Source organism: Equus asinus, chromosome 7, assembly GCF_041296235.1.
Source record: "Equus asinus isolate D_3611 breed Donkey chromosome 7, EquAss-T2T_v2, whole genome shotgun sequence".
Lineage (NCBI taxonomy): Eukaryota > Metazoa > Chordata > Mammalia > Perissodactyla > Equidae > Equus > Equus asinus.
In genome coordinates this window covers 60,969,292-60,985,070 of record NC_091796.1, presented here as the reverse complement: position 1 = coordinate 60,985,070, position 15,779 = coordinate 60,969,292, and the positions used below count along the sequence as shown (strand labels likewise).

Here is a 15,779-nt window from a genome sequence, read left to right as displayed (position 1 = left end):
CTTTGCGTTCATTCTATAAAATTGTCAAAGTTTTAGAAGACCTTTTGTTCCATCAAAACACCACAGTAGTGAGAAAGCTTGTTGGTTAGAGTAGTTACAAATAACAGCTCTCTCCTAGGAAGGAAATGCAAGCAACCGGGGCTGGCCCCGTGGCTGAGTGGTTAAGTTCGCGCACCCTGCTGCAGGCGGCCCAGTGTTTCGTTGGTTCAAATCCTGGGCTCAGACATGGCACTGCTCATAAAACCACGCTGAGGTAGCATCCCTCATGCCACAACTAGAAGGACCCACAACGAAGAATATACAACTATGTACTGGGGGCTTTGGGAAGAAAAAGGAAAAATAAAATCATTAAAAAAAAATGCAAGCAACCACAGGATGGAGTTTGATGATGCTGGGTTTAAATCCTGGCACCCATTTGCCCTGTTAACGTTGTGCAAGTTGTGTAACTGTTCTGAGTCTCATTCTTCTCATCACTTAGAGGTGAGTAATAATACCTCCCTCAAAGGGTGGCTGGGAGAACTGATGACAGTAAGCGAGCGCTAAGGACAGCGTCTAACACGGATGTTACCTGCTCAATGTAGGACAGCTTTTCTTATTTATTGTAGATGGTCTTCTGGCCTGTAATGATGGCAATGACTTATAGATAACATGGTAACCCTTTTCTTCTGCCCATGTGTTGGAAAATTTTCTAGGTCCTAGTATAATATTCCTGAACTTCAGTTATGATCTGAGCAGCTTGTGATGTAGGGACAGTAATTATAATAATAAATTTAAACACGAATAATCATTGTTTCTTGGATTAAGTAGCTCTAAGGCGTTAGGTCCCTGCGTGGTCCTTTAGGAAATGATTTCTACTCGTCCAGAGTAGACTTCCTAGTTAGTTGCTGGCATCCTTGTTCACTGTTGAGAGAACCGAAGTCTGGAAAGGTTAGCTGCTCTACCCACTCTAACCCCACAGCAGTGCTCACTCCCTACAACCCTACGTGGCCACGTGAACCATCGGGAACCTGCCCCCTCTCAGGAGCAGTCCCCACTCCCCTCCTCTCAGCCCACAGACACCTTCCCTGCAGACTCTCTGTGGAACCAAGGTAGTTACAACTTCCTCTGCAGACATGGGCTGTTCTGCAAATTAACATCCCTTCTTTATTGTCTCTTCTAGTGTTAAGAAAACCTACTACACCTTTGTTTTGAGATGATGATTGTTGGAATCTTTGGGGTTATCCCTATTACTTCTTAGACATTAGAGGCAGGGGCTTTGTCGTCTTCATTATTTCTTTAAACTAATAACTTTAAACTTCGGCATTTTTTTAAAACTAACTTAACTTTGAAACTTCAACATTCTTAAAACTTTTCTTTTTGGTCAAGCCCAACCCCACCAAATCTGCTAAATGTTTAGCAAGAAAATTTTGAGAACTTGAAGAACTTGGATTAAACAAATTCATTTTAGTGTATTGGATTTTTTAATCAAATTTATCGATCTTTTTTTGTTAATGTGTTCTTTTTTGTTTCACCATTTTGTTGTTGTTAGCTCCAGGGCCAATCTTTATTTTATTTTATCTTTTATACCATGTATATTTTTTATTGTGGTCATAATAGTTTATAACATTGTGAAATTTCAGTTGTACATTATAATTTGTCACACACCATATACGTACACCCCTTCACCCTTTGTGCCCACCCTCCACCCCCCTTCCCCCAGTAACCACTAATTTGCTCTCTTTGTCTGTAAGTTTGTTTATATTCCACATATGAGTGAAATCATACAATGTTTGTCTTTCTCTGGCTTATTTCAGTTAACATAATGCCCTCAAGTTCCATCCATGTGGTTGCGAATGGGACAATTTTGTCTTTTTTTGTGGCTGAGTAGTATTCCATTGTATATATTTACCATATCTTCTTTATCCAATCATCAGTCAGTGGGCACTTGGGTTGCTTCCAAGTCTTGGCTGTTGTGAATAATGCTTCAATGAACATAGGGGTGCATAAGTCTCTTTGAATTGTTGATTTCAAGTTCTTTGTGTAAATACCCAGTAGTGGGATAGCTGGGTCATATGGTATTTCTATTTTTAATTTTTTGAGAAATCTCCATACTATTTTCAACAGTGGCTGCACCAGTTAGCATTCCCACCAGCAGTGGATAAGGTTTCCCTTTTCTCCACAATCTCTCCAACATTTTTGGGGGGGGCGAGGGGTTTGCTTTTTCCCCCTAAATCCCCACAGTACATAGTTGTATATTTTAGTTGTGGGTCCTTCTAGTTGTAGCATGTGGGGCACCGCCCCAACGTGGCCCATTGAGCAGCACCATGTCCATGCCTAGGATCAGAACTTCGAAACCCCTGGCTGCTGAAGAGCATCACTCGAGCTCAACCACTCAGCCACAGGGCTGGCCCACATTTTTGTTTTTTGTCTTGGTAATTATAGTGATTCTAATGGGCGTAAGATGATATCTAAGTGTAGTTTTGACTTGCATTTCCCTGATGATTAGTGATATTGAGCATCTTTTCATGTCCATGTTGGCCATCTGTATATCTTTTTTGGAAAAATATCTGTTCATATCGTCTGCCCACTTTTTGATTGGGTTGGTTTGTTTTTTTGTAGTTCATTTGTGTGCGTTCTTTTATATATGGAGATTAACCCCTTATCGGATATATGATTTGCAAATATTTTCTCCCAGTTAGTGGGTTGTTTTTTTATTTTGATCTTGGTTTCCTTTGCCTTCCAGAAGCTCTTTAGTCTGATGAAGTCCCACTTGTTTATTTTTTCTTTTGTTTTCTTTGTCTGAGAAGAAACGGTATTCGAAAAGATGCTTTTAAGTCTGATGTCAAAGAGCGTGCTGCCTATATTATCTTCCAGAAGTTTTATGGTTTCAGGTCTTAACTTCAAGTCTTTGATCCATTTTGAGTCTATTTTTGTGCATGGGGAAAGATAAAGATCTACTTTCATTCTTTTGCGTGTGGCTCTCCAGTTTTCCCAGCACCGTTTATTGAAGAGGCTTTCCTTTGCCTATTGTATGCTCTTGGCTCCTCTGTTGAATGTGTGGTTTTATTTCTGGGCTTTCAGTTCTGTTCCATTGATCTGTGTGTCTGTTCTTGTGCCAGTACCATGCCGTTTTGATTACTATAGCTTTGTAATATATTTTGAAGTCAGGGATTGTGATGCCACCAGCTTTGTTCTTGTTTCTGAGGATTGCTTTGGCTATTCAGGGTCTCTTGTTGCTCCATATGAATTTTAGGACTCTTTGTTCTATTTCTGTGAAGAACGTCATTGGGATTCTTTTTTTTTTTTTTTTTTTAAAGATTTTATTTTTTTCCTCCCCAAAGCCCCCCGGTACGTAGTTGTATACTCTTCGTTGTGGGTCCTTCTAGTTGTGCATGTGGGATGCTGCCTCAGTGTGGCTTGATGAGCAGTGCCATGTCCGCGCCCAGGATTCAAACCAAAGAAACACTGGGCCGCCTGCAGCGGAGCGCACGAACTTAACCAGTTGGCCACGGGGCCAGCCCCATCATTGGGATTCTGATTGGGATTCTCTTGAATCTTTAGATTGCTTTAGGTAGCATGAACATTTTAACTATGTTTATTCTTCCAATCCTTGTGCATGGAATATCTTTCCATTTCTTTCTGTCGTTATCTATTTCTTTCAGTTTATAGTATAGGTCTTTCACCTCCTTGGTTAAATTTATTCCTAGATATTTTATTCTTTTTGTTGTGATTGTAAATGGGATTGTATTCTTGGGTTCTTATTATGTTAGTTTGTTATTAGAGTTTGTTTCACCCTTTTTAATAGTCTCAAGAGAATCAAGAAAGAAAATACCAGCTCTTTTTAAATGCTTATAAATAACTTTTAAATTGTTCCCTCTTATTTATTGAAGAAACATAAACTGCAGGAGCATCTTAAGCCTTTTGGGCTAAATGTTCTTTTGTCCTAGTTCTTGAACCCTTTGAAAAGGGTCTGTCCTTTGCTAAAATTGTTTAAGGAAAGGAGCTCTAAATATCTGGCTTCCAACCTAAAATTTTTCCTTTTTTCTTTGGAGTGTACACATAATCACAAAGATCAAAATGTCATCCAATGGTAAAACTTCAGTTTTTATATTACTATGTTGGCTTCTTTTTTTCTTACTCATTATGGCTGAATTGCTACACCATGTGTTGACAGCAGGTGTTAGATCCCTTAGTACCACCACCACCACCATCCTTCCCCCACCTGATTTTAGGCAAATTTTATTGTATTAAAAAATAATACTCTGGATTCCTTTACTGCCAGGAAACAAAGATCATTTTTATTAATATTGCTTCTAGGATGACAATGTCAGTCATCTCTTTGAAAATTCATTTTGAAAACGAAGTTTGTTCTTCAAGAACCCTTGAAAAGAAGCTTTAAAAATGGCAGGGGAAGATAATAATAATAGAGTAGATGTATTTGAGCTTTTATACAATGAAACTTAATTTAACTTTCCCTCAAACTCTACTTCAAACTTGCTTTTGTGCATGAAAATATACTGCATAGCTTTTCTTCCCCTATTATCCAAGTTTTCTTTTCTTCAGCATAATCTCCACTAACGGATTCTGTGTGTGAGGTCAGAGCTCCAGTCTTATGGCCAGGGCCTCTGGGGAAGGTGCGCCAGCGAGCACAGGTCCTCGTCCTCGGGGAGTGCCGGCCGGGCCTTCCCTGGAGAAGGCAGGGCAGAGAGGCGGCCCAGGGACAGGAGGGCCCGAAATGGCTCTCAGTGCCAAATCTGTCACCACCACCACCTCCCTCAGAAAAGCAACAAAATGCATGTGTAATATTCAGATTTGACTTTAATGATTAAAATGGATATTGAATGAAATACTTAAATTAAGAAATTATGGATGTTGTAACCTGAGGAGTGACTATAGAAGGTAGAAAGGGTAGTTCCAAATTTGTGTGTCAGTGATGTGGAGAGAGGCAGGAGGGAACAAAGATCAAGCCTAGGCATGCTTGGGGGCTCCGTCCCCCATGCACCCTAAAGAGCAGAGAGACCTCCGCTCCCGTTCCTTACGTCAGGCATCGTGGGTGGCCCTGGGGTCAAGACAACTAATCCTGCTTTGTCATGCCCTACATTGTGGTTCTGCCGGGAGCCGGGCAGTGTGGAAATAGAGTGAGGAAACCCTGCCACTCTTGGGATTACTATTGGGGTAATTCGGGGGGCTCTTGTGTATTAGGTCGGGACTTTGGCAGGAATCTGACCTGGGGCCGGCCCATTACCTTCAGTCTTCAGCACTATTGATAAAGGGTTCTTGCAAGCAGCTTTTAGTGAGTCTGATGGAAACTTGTGGGGACTGCAGTGGGGTTTTGTTTGCACTAGTGGTTGGAGTGAATGGAGCCTGCACTGGGACTCTAAAGACTTTAGCTTTTTTGTTTGTTGCTGTCGCTTTATTTTTACTTTGGGGGAAGAGCTGGTGGCTGTGGGCAGTGCAGGGGCAGTCTTTGGGGTTACTGGCAGTAGGAATGGTTGGGTACTAGCTCCAGGCCAGATGTCCTCAGTGAAGTAGCTGCTACAAGGGATTTTGATGTGGATGTTGACACCCCTCCCCTGGGCCGCCTCATTACCCTTTGTACAAACCCTTATCAGATCCTTGTCACGGGAGTTCTTTGTTTGAGTGACCTGTCTCTAACACCCTTAGTCTGGGCTTCTCGAGGACAGGGACAGTGTGTGCCCAATTGCTGTTTTTATTCTTGTCCTGTCCGGCACAGGGCCTGGTATGTGATCAATATTGTGGAAAGGAAGGACAGAGGAAACATGAATGAAATAATTTTTTCTCATCTGTTGATGTCAGACTCATCTGATCTTGTACCAGGAGTTATGAAACGTTCGAGCTTGAAAGGACCTTAGTGGTCAGTCGATGATGTAGTGCACAGCGGGAGCCAGGTGTCTACGGTATGGCAGCTCCAGTCCGTTCTGTCTCAGCGGCCCCTGTAGCCCCTGCCTCTCTGACGGCAGCACTCGTGTTTGTCTCACCCGGCCTGTGGCACTGCTAATGTTAGGGGCTGAGAGATTATAAATTGAATATAACACTAACATACAAGAGTAAAGACATTTAGTGTGGCTTTGATAGTATTTGATTTCTATTTTTATTCAAATTACTGGAACTGTTTAAGAGCACATGCTTTAATAATAGTAGCTGAACTTGAATTATAATTTTTATAGTCATATGTTTATTAGGAAATTGCAGTGATTAAATTATGATAAACTTAAGTGAAATAAAATATGCAAAGGAAATATCTTCACTTGTTAAAAGGGGGAGAAATCACTCTTGAAGATGTTCCATCTAGGACTAATTTACTGGAAATTTGGTGCCTCTTGTGAAGATTAATAACAGGTGGCCTTTTACAGCGCTTCTCAGCCTGAGTCTAATTTTCTAGTTGTTCTTTTAACATCCCAACCTCCATAACTGAAGAATTTTCCTTCCTGCCCTTTGTTCACAATGTGGGCCTGTATTTCAGTCCCTATTGCTCACCCAATCTTTCAGCTGTAATTAATATTTTATTATCTCAGATTTTATCACTAACTAGCAGAGGGCAGGGCATCGGACTGCACGTTTAGGCGTGCTTGTGAGAGAGGAACGTGAAATATATTTGTAGTGCCCCACAAATGTTCCACAGCAATTTGTGGCCAATATTACTAGATTAGAGCAGGACAAAGGGAAATTAAAGTTGTTAACATGGAATATTCAGCTCCACAGACCTACTTATGCTGTGCCACGTGTTATCCAGTGCCCGCTCTCTGTGTCAAACTGATTCTAGTCCTCATTTGTGATTTCCTGAACAGGACTGTTAGGTCAGCCCTCTCAGCACCAGTGTTACGTGAGGGACCCTAAGGCATCCGAGTCATGATAACAAACGTATTCAACGTTTTGAACTGACCTTTTCCTTTCTAATTTTAAACTGGTGACAGTACTTCTAAAACTTAGTTCGCTTGTACCAGGTTGTTTGGATTACTAGGGTGTCATTTTAGTAAATGCTGACAGTTTTAGGAAAAGGATATGACTGAAGAAAGAACAGGAAGAAAATAGATTCTGTGTTGTTGCATGGCAATAAACCTTAATTACGCATTTATTTTACATGTTCTGCATATAACTTACACTTTCATTTCCTCTCACCCTCCCCAAAAAATTTATCCTCAGGAAGATATTAATATTAGTTTCTATTCTTCTTCTAAACATAGAGTAGATGGTTTTTACCAAAAATTGCAAATCAAGGTAAAAGCCACTATTAGACACCATTTCATGGTGTTCTACATCCTCGAGATGATCAGAAGTGCCTACTGTAAGGAGGAGCAAAAGCAACACTGAAAGGGATCATTACTTCTCTCCCTCTCTCCCTGCGTCCCTGCTCCCCATTCTGTTATCCAGTTGGATAACCCTCCAATATTTTATGCTGATAAGAAATAGAATAAGTAGATAAGGAAAATGGACTTACAACTAAGGGTTTAATCTTGAAATGAATTAGGTCAGAAATTTTAAAGTCAGTTTAAATCTGCAGCAGGCTTCCCCTCACAATCTTCAAAGTTAGAAAAGACCAGAAAGACCACATTTGAACTTTCAAGTTTAACAGAGTGCATGAAAGATGTTCAGATGTTCTTTTCTAAGAAATACTTTATCTGCTATTCTATATAAATGCAGATTTCTTATTCTCCTTGTAAAAGTCTTAGAGTTTGTTGTAGAAAAGTCTACCATAAATTAAACTTTAAATTAAATTTTATTCCATGAGAAACTTATGATATAGTGATGTCACATTTTTGGCAGGGTCATTTTCACTATGGATTATGCTGTCATATTACAAAAGCCGTAGGAAGATTCTATATTAGTTTAAATTCCAGAATAGTGGTGGAACAAGGCTAGGAGAGGTTCAACTTTAATAAACAAAGAGAGCATGAGTAATACATTAAGAGGATAATAGAGTTTTAATTCGGCTTACTAAGCTAGAAACTTCTGCTTGGTTTTCTATCCTTGAGAGTTTGCTTTTTCAATCATCTTTTTAGAAAAACCATTCAAACAGTGAGATTTTAAAAGCCACGTTTGAGATTAAAATTGTGGTTGGAAAGATTTTATAAAATTCATTAGTGAAATGCTATTTGTACAAATAAGAAACATATCCTTCATAAAGTTCTGTCGAAGTACTGTTGAGCTACGTGCCAATAATGTGTTAATTTCCATCAGGGAGACAGCAATGTGTGGCAAGTGGGCAGCAGGCAGGATTTAGCTATTTTTCATTAGCACTTGGACTTTGATAAAGGGGAATAGAAAAGAGCTGCTTGACCTTTCAGTGCTTAAATTATTAAAGAGCAAATAGATTTGAGGTCTGAATGCTTGCAAATCTAATTTGTCTTGTGGAGTAAGGCTGAAAAGACATTTTGGGTTCGAAATTGGTCTAGTCAACTTAGTTCTTCCTTTAATATATCTGAAGATGAGTAGATGGTAGCCATTTAAAAAGTAATATATCTGGAGTAGAGTGTGTCGTATAACGTACCAGCTAGCTAAAATGGAGGCCCACTGAATGATCACTTAACTCTCGAATTTTCATCTAATCCTCATAAAATTGCTGTTTGGAAAATTAATTTTTTCATCCATATTCACTTAGATGGTATTTAAATTACAAAACAAAATTTTCCATCATTAGGGAATGTCAAATATTGTATTGTTAAAGTTGGGCAGTGCCTGGCACATAGTAGGCACTCAAAAAGTATTTGTTGAGGGGGCTGGCCCCGTGGCTGAGTGGTTAAGTTTGCGCGCTCCGCTGCAGGTGGCCCAGTGTTTCGTTGGTTCGAATACTGGGCATGAACATGGCACTGCTCATCAAACCACGCTGAAGCAGCATCCCACATGCCACAACTAGATGGACCCACAATGAAGAATATACAACTATGTACTGGGGGGCTTTGGGGAGAAAAAGGAAAAATAAAAAATTAAAAAAAAAAAAAGTATTTGTTGAGTTAATAAAGAGTAAACACACACACACCACAACACGCATACTGGCAACGTTGGGGAAAAGACAGGTGGGAAGTGAGAGATGGTGGGGAGAGGAGGTGGAGAGCACAGAGATGCAACCTTGATTCTCTCAGGGTTCATTACCTAACTGTGGGTTATCCAGGATAAACTTGCAGTCTGACCAGCAGCCTCTTATCACAAACCTTTTTCTTGGTAATTTCCTCCTCTATTAGCTTTAAGTATTCAGGAAATGAATACAAAATAAACTTAGTATTAAATTTTACTAAAGCGAGGCATATCTGTGAACACCAGTGTATTTCCTCCCTATTACTACATGTAACGTATATAAATAGAAATTATTTCTGGACTATATTATGCTTTGAAAAATATGTCCTTCATGACCTCCTTCATTCTAAGCATCATGAGATACAGAAATGACTAAATCATAGCTGCCCTCCTCTAGGAACTTACAAGACTTTTAGCAATACTGATAGGAGGACACAAATGACTGTAAGGCTTTACAGAAAGCATGTTTTTGTGAGTTTGGAGCAGAGCAAGACTATGCCAAAATGAAGGAACAGCGTGTAAGCCCCTGAGAGAGAGTTCATAAGAAGGTCTCAGCTTTTTTTTTGAGGTAGGGTCATCTGCTGAGAGTGACAAAAGATTTCAGTTGGTAAAAATAGCATTCAGATAACAAAGGCAAGTCCGGGCCAGGGTGAAGGAATGGAGGAGGAGATGTTTGTGGTAGGAGAACTCAAGATCTTGGACTTGGGAAGTCCAGGCGTGGCTGTGCTAATCTTCATGTAGTGGAAGCTCCCTTCGGGTTGAGAAGTGAGTGATCACTGTCCTCGGTGCCACTGGTGACGAGGTTCCTGGGAGGCATCAGGAGTGTGAGAGGACACCAATCAGGTGGTGGCATCACTGTGGAATCCAGGAGAGTGTCCTCCCTGGAAATCATTAATGACACATATACAGGTGGGAGAAGGAATTCAGGTCAAAAGTATAGTTACCATCTGTAGCTCCCTTGATGTGATAAATCAGAAAGAATCTACACACTACTCAAAATAAATTGATGATGGAAAGTAGACTGGGGACTGGTTTTTGGGTAAGTTGCGTCTGCGTGAGCAAGTGAAGATGCCCATGGGGCAGACGTTTCACATGAGTGCCTTAACCAGGACTTTTCAACAGGAAATGCTAGAACTGTCTTGTCTGCTGGTCACGAGACCACGTCTGCTACTTAATTAGCTGTGTGCCCCAGACAGAATGAGCACTTCACCTCTGAACCTGTTTTCTCATCAGTAAAATGGGAAAATTAAACCTACATGTGTAAGGCACCTGGCCTAGCACTTCCTGTATGGAATAATTTCTGCAAATCATTTTTTCTTCATACATATGTTCATTTTTGTCTAGTATATGGGTTTCCCAGAGGCTGTTTTTAAACTAATATTTTGAAAATCATGTCATATAGCAAATAAATTTGAAAAGCTGACTGATAGAAAGAAGGCAATGTTAAAAATTATTTTATTTAATGGAGAATCCCTTTGCGTAGTTATTCATTATTCCTTTGATTTATCCATTTTTGAGAGTTCTTGTATGATGAATAAAAATTCTGAATAAAAAATATAAAATGCACCTTAGAGATTTATCTGACTCACAGGAAAAATATAAGACCCAAAGGAATTAATTTAAAACCTCGGTTGTTAGCAGAATTCGAATTAGAGCCTAGATCAAGGCGTATGCCACTGTCCCCCACCCCTACAAAAGGCGTTTCAAGGAAACAGTCACACCGTCTCACTGCTGTTTGTATTTAATGGCATCCTGGGCTAAACTTCTTCATGGGTCAGCTGTCACCTGTGGTTGTGCTACAGTCTTTTACTTTGACCTTAACCCTTTACTGTTGCTATTCTATGAGCTGATATCATGGTTAATATTTGCTGCATATCCAATTACTTAAACTTGAGCAGCTTAAAACAACCTTTCTATTTTGCTGTGATTTTATGGGTCAGCAAAGGCTTTGGCTTGGCAGTTCCTGCTTGGGGACTCTCAAAGGTGCTGTCATCTGAAGGCTCAGCTGTGTGACCTTCCAAGAGGGCTCACACACATGCCTGTCAGGGATGCTGACTATTGGCTGGGAGCTCTTAAGGACTGTGGAGCAGAGCACCTGAACATGGCCTCTCCAGCATGGCAGGTTCAGGGTCACTTACCTGGTGGCTAGCTTCTTCTCCAGAACTAGCTTCCCTGGGGAACCAAGCAGAAGATATATGGCCTTCTCTGACCTAAGCCTTGGGAGTTACACAGTGTCCCTCTATTAGATTCTGTTGATCGCATGCAGTCATTAAAGTTGGCCAACCCCATTCTTTTTTTTTTTAAGATTGGCCCCTGAGCTAACAACTGTTGCCAATCTTTTTCTTTTCTCCCCAAATCCCCCCAGTATATAGTTGTATATTATAGTTGTGGGTCTTTCCAGTTGTGGTACATGGGACGCTGCCTCAACGTGGCCTGATGAGCCGTGCCATGTCTGCACCCAGGATCCGAAACAGAGAAACCCTGGGCCACCATAGCAGAGCACACAAACTTAACCACTTGGCCACGTGGCCGGTCCCAGCCAACTCCATTCTTTGATGGGAGAACTGTCAAAGAATATGTAGATATATTTTTAAATGGCCACATCTGACTGTAGATGTAAGAAGTTAGGGAGAAGGGGGTAAGAAATTAAAGTCCCCTTCACCTCTTCCTTGTCCTCTCTGTAGGAAGATTCTTCCTAAATGCTTCTTTTCATGTTGGATCCATCATGCAGTGAGGATTCTACCAGTGGAGTTGGTGGAGCATCTCACGTGACCAATAGAAAGTCTCTATGTTAGGAAGTAAGAGTCATATTTCTTTTCTGGTTTTTTTTTTTTAAGTTTACATCCCTGCTCAGAAATCGCTGTAAACCTGCTGGACTGCCTGTCCACTGAGCAATCATCTTGATGTTCTACGACAATTGATTTTTATTTAGGCAGAATCACAAACTGAACAGTGGCTGTGTTGCATGACTGTAATAGAATGTGCTAAGTGGCTGTACTACCAGAAATGGTGATTTCACACCGAGTGGCAATTTAGTGTTCATATGGACAAGAGCCCAAAGAGGGAGGGCCCTCTCCAGGCCTTCCCCGGGTGTAAGTGGGGGTGGGGGGCACCTCTCTTCTGATCTTTTTCCTCAGCATTAATGAGTACCCATACTGAGCAACTGTAGGATTACAGCATTATTCCGGGGAGTCATGGCACTTTTCTGATACAGTGGGCAAAAGATACATCTCCTTTCCAGAAGGATTTTCAATCTAATCTAGATTCAGTTTTTCAAAGCTGTTGTGAGTTAGTTTTTCTCAGCATTAGAAACTTTTTTCCCCCGACAAAACTGCACAAATGTTTATCATTCTAGTACATGTATATATCTTAATTAGAAAATGTCCATCCCTTCAAAGTGTCTCCCCTTCTTCTAAGGTTACTTCAAAATTCAAAGACATCGGAAGGGGTGGGAAGGGAAAGGTGGGTAGGTGCTGGGATATCCACTCCTCCGTGGGGACCTGGATCCTTGCAGGCATCTTTGGAGGATGCTCATTCCCGTCTTAGCCTCATGTATAATTCAGGTAGCCCCGTTCATGATTTACTCTTAGAAACCCTTGTAACTCCAAGGCCTTGGCTTTTGAAATTCCAATTCCTTTTCTCTGCTTTTCTTATGTCATCTCTTCCCACTGATTGAATATTGTGAAGGACAAAGGAGTATAAGAAAATATGAGAAGTTAAATCTTAGTTAACATGAATCATTTCACATGGTGTTTTGTGACTTGTTACAACTTGACATGCATCCATACAGATGTCATTGAAGGAAATAATACGTTGCCTTTTTTAATAAACTTACAGTTAACATAATTTCATTTATTAGGTAAAATGAGTGAATTATCTACAGACTCACCTTCACTTACATGTGAGAAAAACATTATTTTAGTGTCCTGCTCATATAAACAGAGATTGTTATATAAATTTTTAAAAATTATGCTGAATTTTGTTTCCCTCAATAAATGATATTCTTTGGGGTGAGAAGTACTGTGAAAGAACATTGAGCACTCCCCTCTCTTTCGTTGAGCAAGTGTTGAACGCCTGTCCATTATGTACTAAGCACTTATTATTGACTATAGTCAGTATATTCTTTATTTTGGATATCCTGTGGATTCGTGCATTTGAAGATAAAGAGGATCAGGTCACTTATCATAAAATATCACTGATGATGCTCTTTTTTTCCTAGTGTCTACCAAATAGTTGTCGAGGAAGAACGTCCTCGAAGAACTAAAAAGACAACAGAAATCTTAAAGTGCTACCCAGTGCCGATTCACTTCCAGAATGCTTCGATACTGAACTCCCAGTACTATTTTGCAGCCGAGTTCCCAGCCAACAGCCTCCAAGCTGCTCAGCCTTTTACTATTGGTGATAATAAGACATACAATGGATACTGGAACACGCCCCTTCTCCCCCATAAGAGCTACAGGATTTATTTCCAAGCTGCTAGTAGAGCCAATGGGGTAAGTTTTAGAGATGGCTGCTTACTTAGGCTATTGCGAGTTATTAATGTGAACACAATCAGATTAAATAGGATAGAAGAAATAAATTCATCTTCTTTGTATTTTTACTTGGAAAAAATGTGTTTTTTTCTCTTTTTAAAATTATTTTCATCTAGAGAAATTTATGGAAAGAAAGGAATATATTTATATTTGTTTGGGTAGGGAAAGTATATTGTCAACTGTTTTTGTTTTCAATTTTCATTTATTACCAAAAGTTGGCTAGTAATTCTGCTTAGCTTACTATTTTATGGGAAGATAGTATAGCTACACCACATACATTCAGCTCATTTAAAATTTTGTGAGATTCACAACATCTGTCTTTTCCACATATTCTGTCCCATTTCTTTGGTTCCACAGACTTTATGCTTCCCAAAGCTGTGACTAAATTAGGTATCATTTTTTTTTTCTAAGAGAAAACAGCTTAAGAAAGATGAGACGGAAACAAAATAAAACTATCAAGTCGTTTCTGAATTTTTTTCCCTTTCCTTGTTCAGACCAATCCAGAACTCTGATGAGATATTAACGTTTCCTCAGAAAGAAGGGCAAGTTTTCCAGACATCACGGTATACGACAGCAAGGGTCAAGGGTCTCGATGTCATCGCTGACTTGACTTTTGCCAGGGAAAGGGGGAAGACTGGGCTGCAGACTTCTTTTCAGTAGTTTGCACAGGAGCAAGTGAGGGTCTGGAGAAGGAGGCCGTGGGCAACCAGGCAGAGAGATTTATGTTTAGCTTCTAGCTCATCGTCTGCTCCAGAAACGGCCCCCACCCCCAGCACTGAAGTCGGAAAATGTATCTAAGTGTGGTTCAAGGAGTAATCATTGTGAGATTAACACCACACCTGGAATAATGACATCTTCCCTTATCAGTTTAAATAAAAGTGCAGATATCTTTACTTGTTTTAAATAAAACATGAATAGTGATTTTTTTCCCCTCTTTATTTGACACAGGAAACCAAAATAGACTGTGTCCGAGTAGCCACAAAAGGTAGGTTGAAATCGTGGGATGCTCTCCTAGTTTATGTCCTTTAAAATGTTATGTGATATTTCAAAACTTCTTGAAACGTTAACTTTATTAGAATAAGTCTGTGTATGTGTGTGTGCATGTATGTATGTATTAGGATCTTATGGCAGCTAACACTGACTGACTGTATTTCATGTAGATACTTTTTAAAATAAAAAGTCATATTGTTGTGTTCCAAGAAGTTTTCAATGGTTATCTTGTTTTTTTTTTTTTGGTGAGGAAGATGGGCACTGAGCTAACATCTGTTGCCAATCCTCCTCTTTTTGCTTGAGGAAGATTGTCCCTGAGCTAACATCTGTGCCAGTCTTCCTCTGTTTTGTGTGTGGGACGCTGCCACAGCATGGCTTGATGAGCAGTGTGTAGGTGCACGCCCAGGATCCAAACCTGTGAACCCCAGGCCGCCGAAGTAGAGTGCACGAGCTTAACCACTACACCACTGGGCCAGCCCCTGGTTATCTTTTTTAAAATAAAATCAATGTTTATATGATCTCAGTAAATGTGTTTTAAACCATAGTAGCATACGTACTAGCACTCTATCTAGTGAATCTTCATATGCAAAGTGGTCAGACATTCCCTGGTCTCTTTCAGCAGTGCTCAGTTGTAGGAGCTCTGCAGAGTGGAGTCCACAGGGGTGTTTGTCACTGATGATGTGTGTCTCTTTGAACCCAGTAACCAGGTGTTGTTAGTGGAAGTTCTGTTTCCCAGGCCTGGTTAAAATCCTAAGATGGGATCAAGGATGAGATGTAGAAGTGACGAGGGCAAACCAACGTCAGCTCGCCACACAGTGCCTCCTAATGGAGAAAGTGCAGTGTGTGTGTTCGCGAGCTGTCCTGTCATCTTGTCAGCTTTGCAGTGTGCTTTCAGCCATCACATGTGGAAGTGTAGGAGAAAATGCTTTGAGAAATGTAAAACGCTACGTTAATGAGGCATTATAAATTAACACTCTAGTTAGATACAGTCTTTCAGCAGACCATCAGAGAACCATGGGTACAAGGAGGAAGTTCTGTGTGATTTAATTTCGACATGATGGCGAGAAGCTGCTGCGTCTGCAGCACCAGATTTAATGACGTGATAGTTAGTCACTTGATGAGTTCTGTTGGACGAAAATATCTTCCTGTTCAACTTTCAGACAACATAGTTTGAATATGTCATGGACACCCACCTGCATTTTCAAAATCCTCATTGAAGTCTTATTTCATGAAGATACGTGACCC

At 40.3% G+C, this 15,779-nt stretch overlaps 1 protein-coding gene across 8 annotated transcripts in view; it reads left to right on the top strand.

The window, feature by feature from the left end:
• The window catches only part of PTPRM (protein tyrosine phosphatase receptor type M), a 779,977-nt gene that overhangs the window by 517,451 nt on the left and 246,747 nt on the right, over window positions 1–15,779 (top strand). For all 8 annotated transcript variants that reach the window (XM_044773425.2, XM_070513580.1, XM_044773424.2 and 5 more), the window contains exons 12-13: window positions 13,232–13,505; window positions 14,493–14,529. In XM_044773425.2, the coding sequence (XP_044629360.2) occupies window positions 13,232–13,505; window positions 14,493–14,529 (311 nt within the window). The remainder of the gene's footprint in view (window positions 1–13,231; window positions 13,506–14,492; window positions 14,530–15,779) is intronic.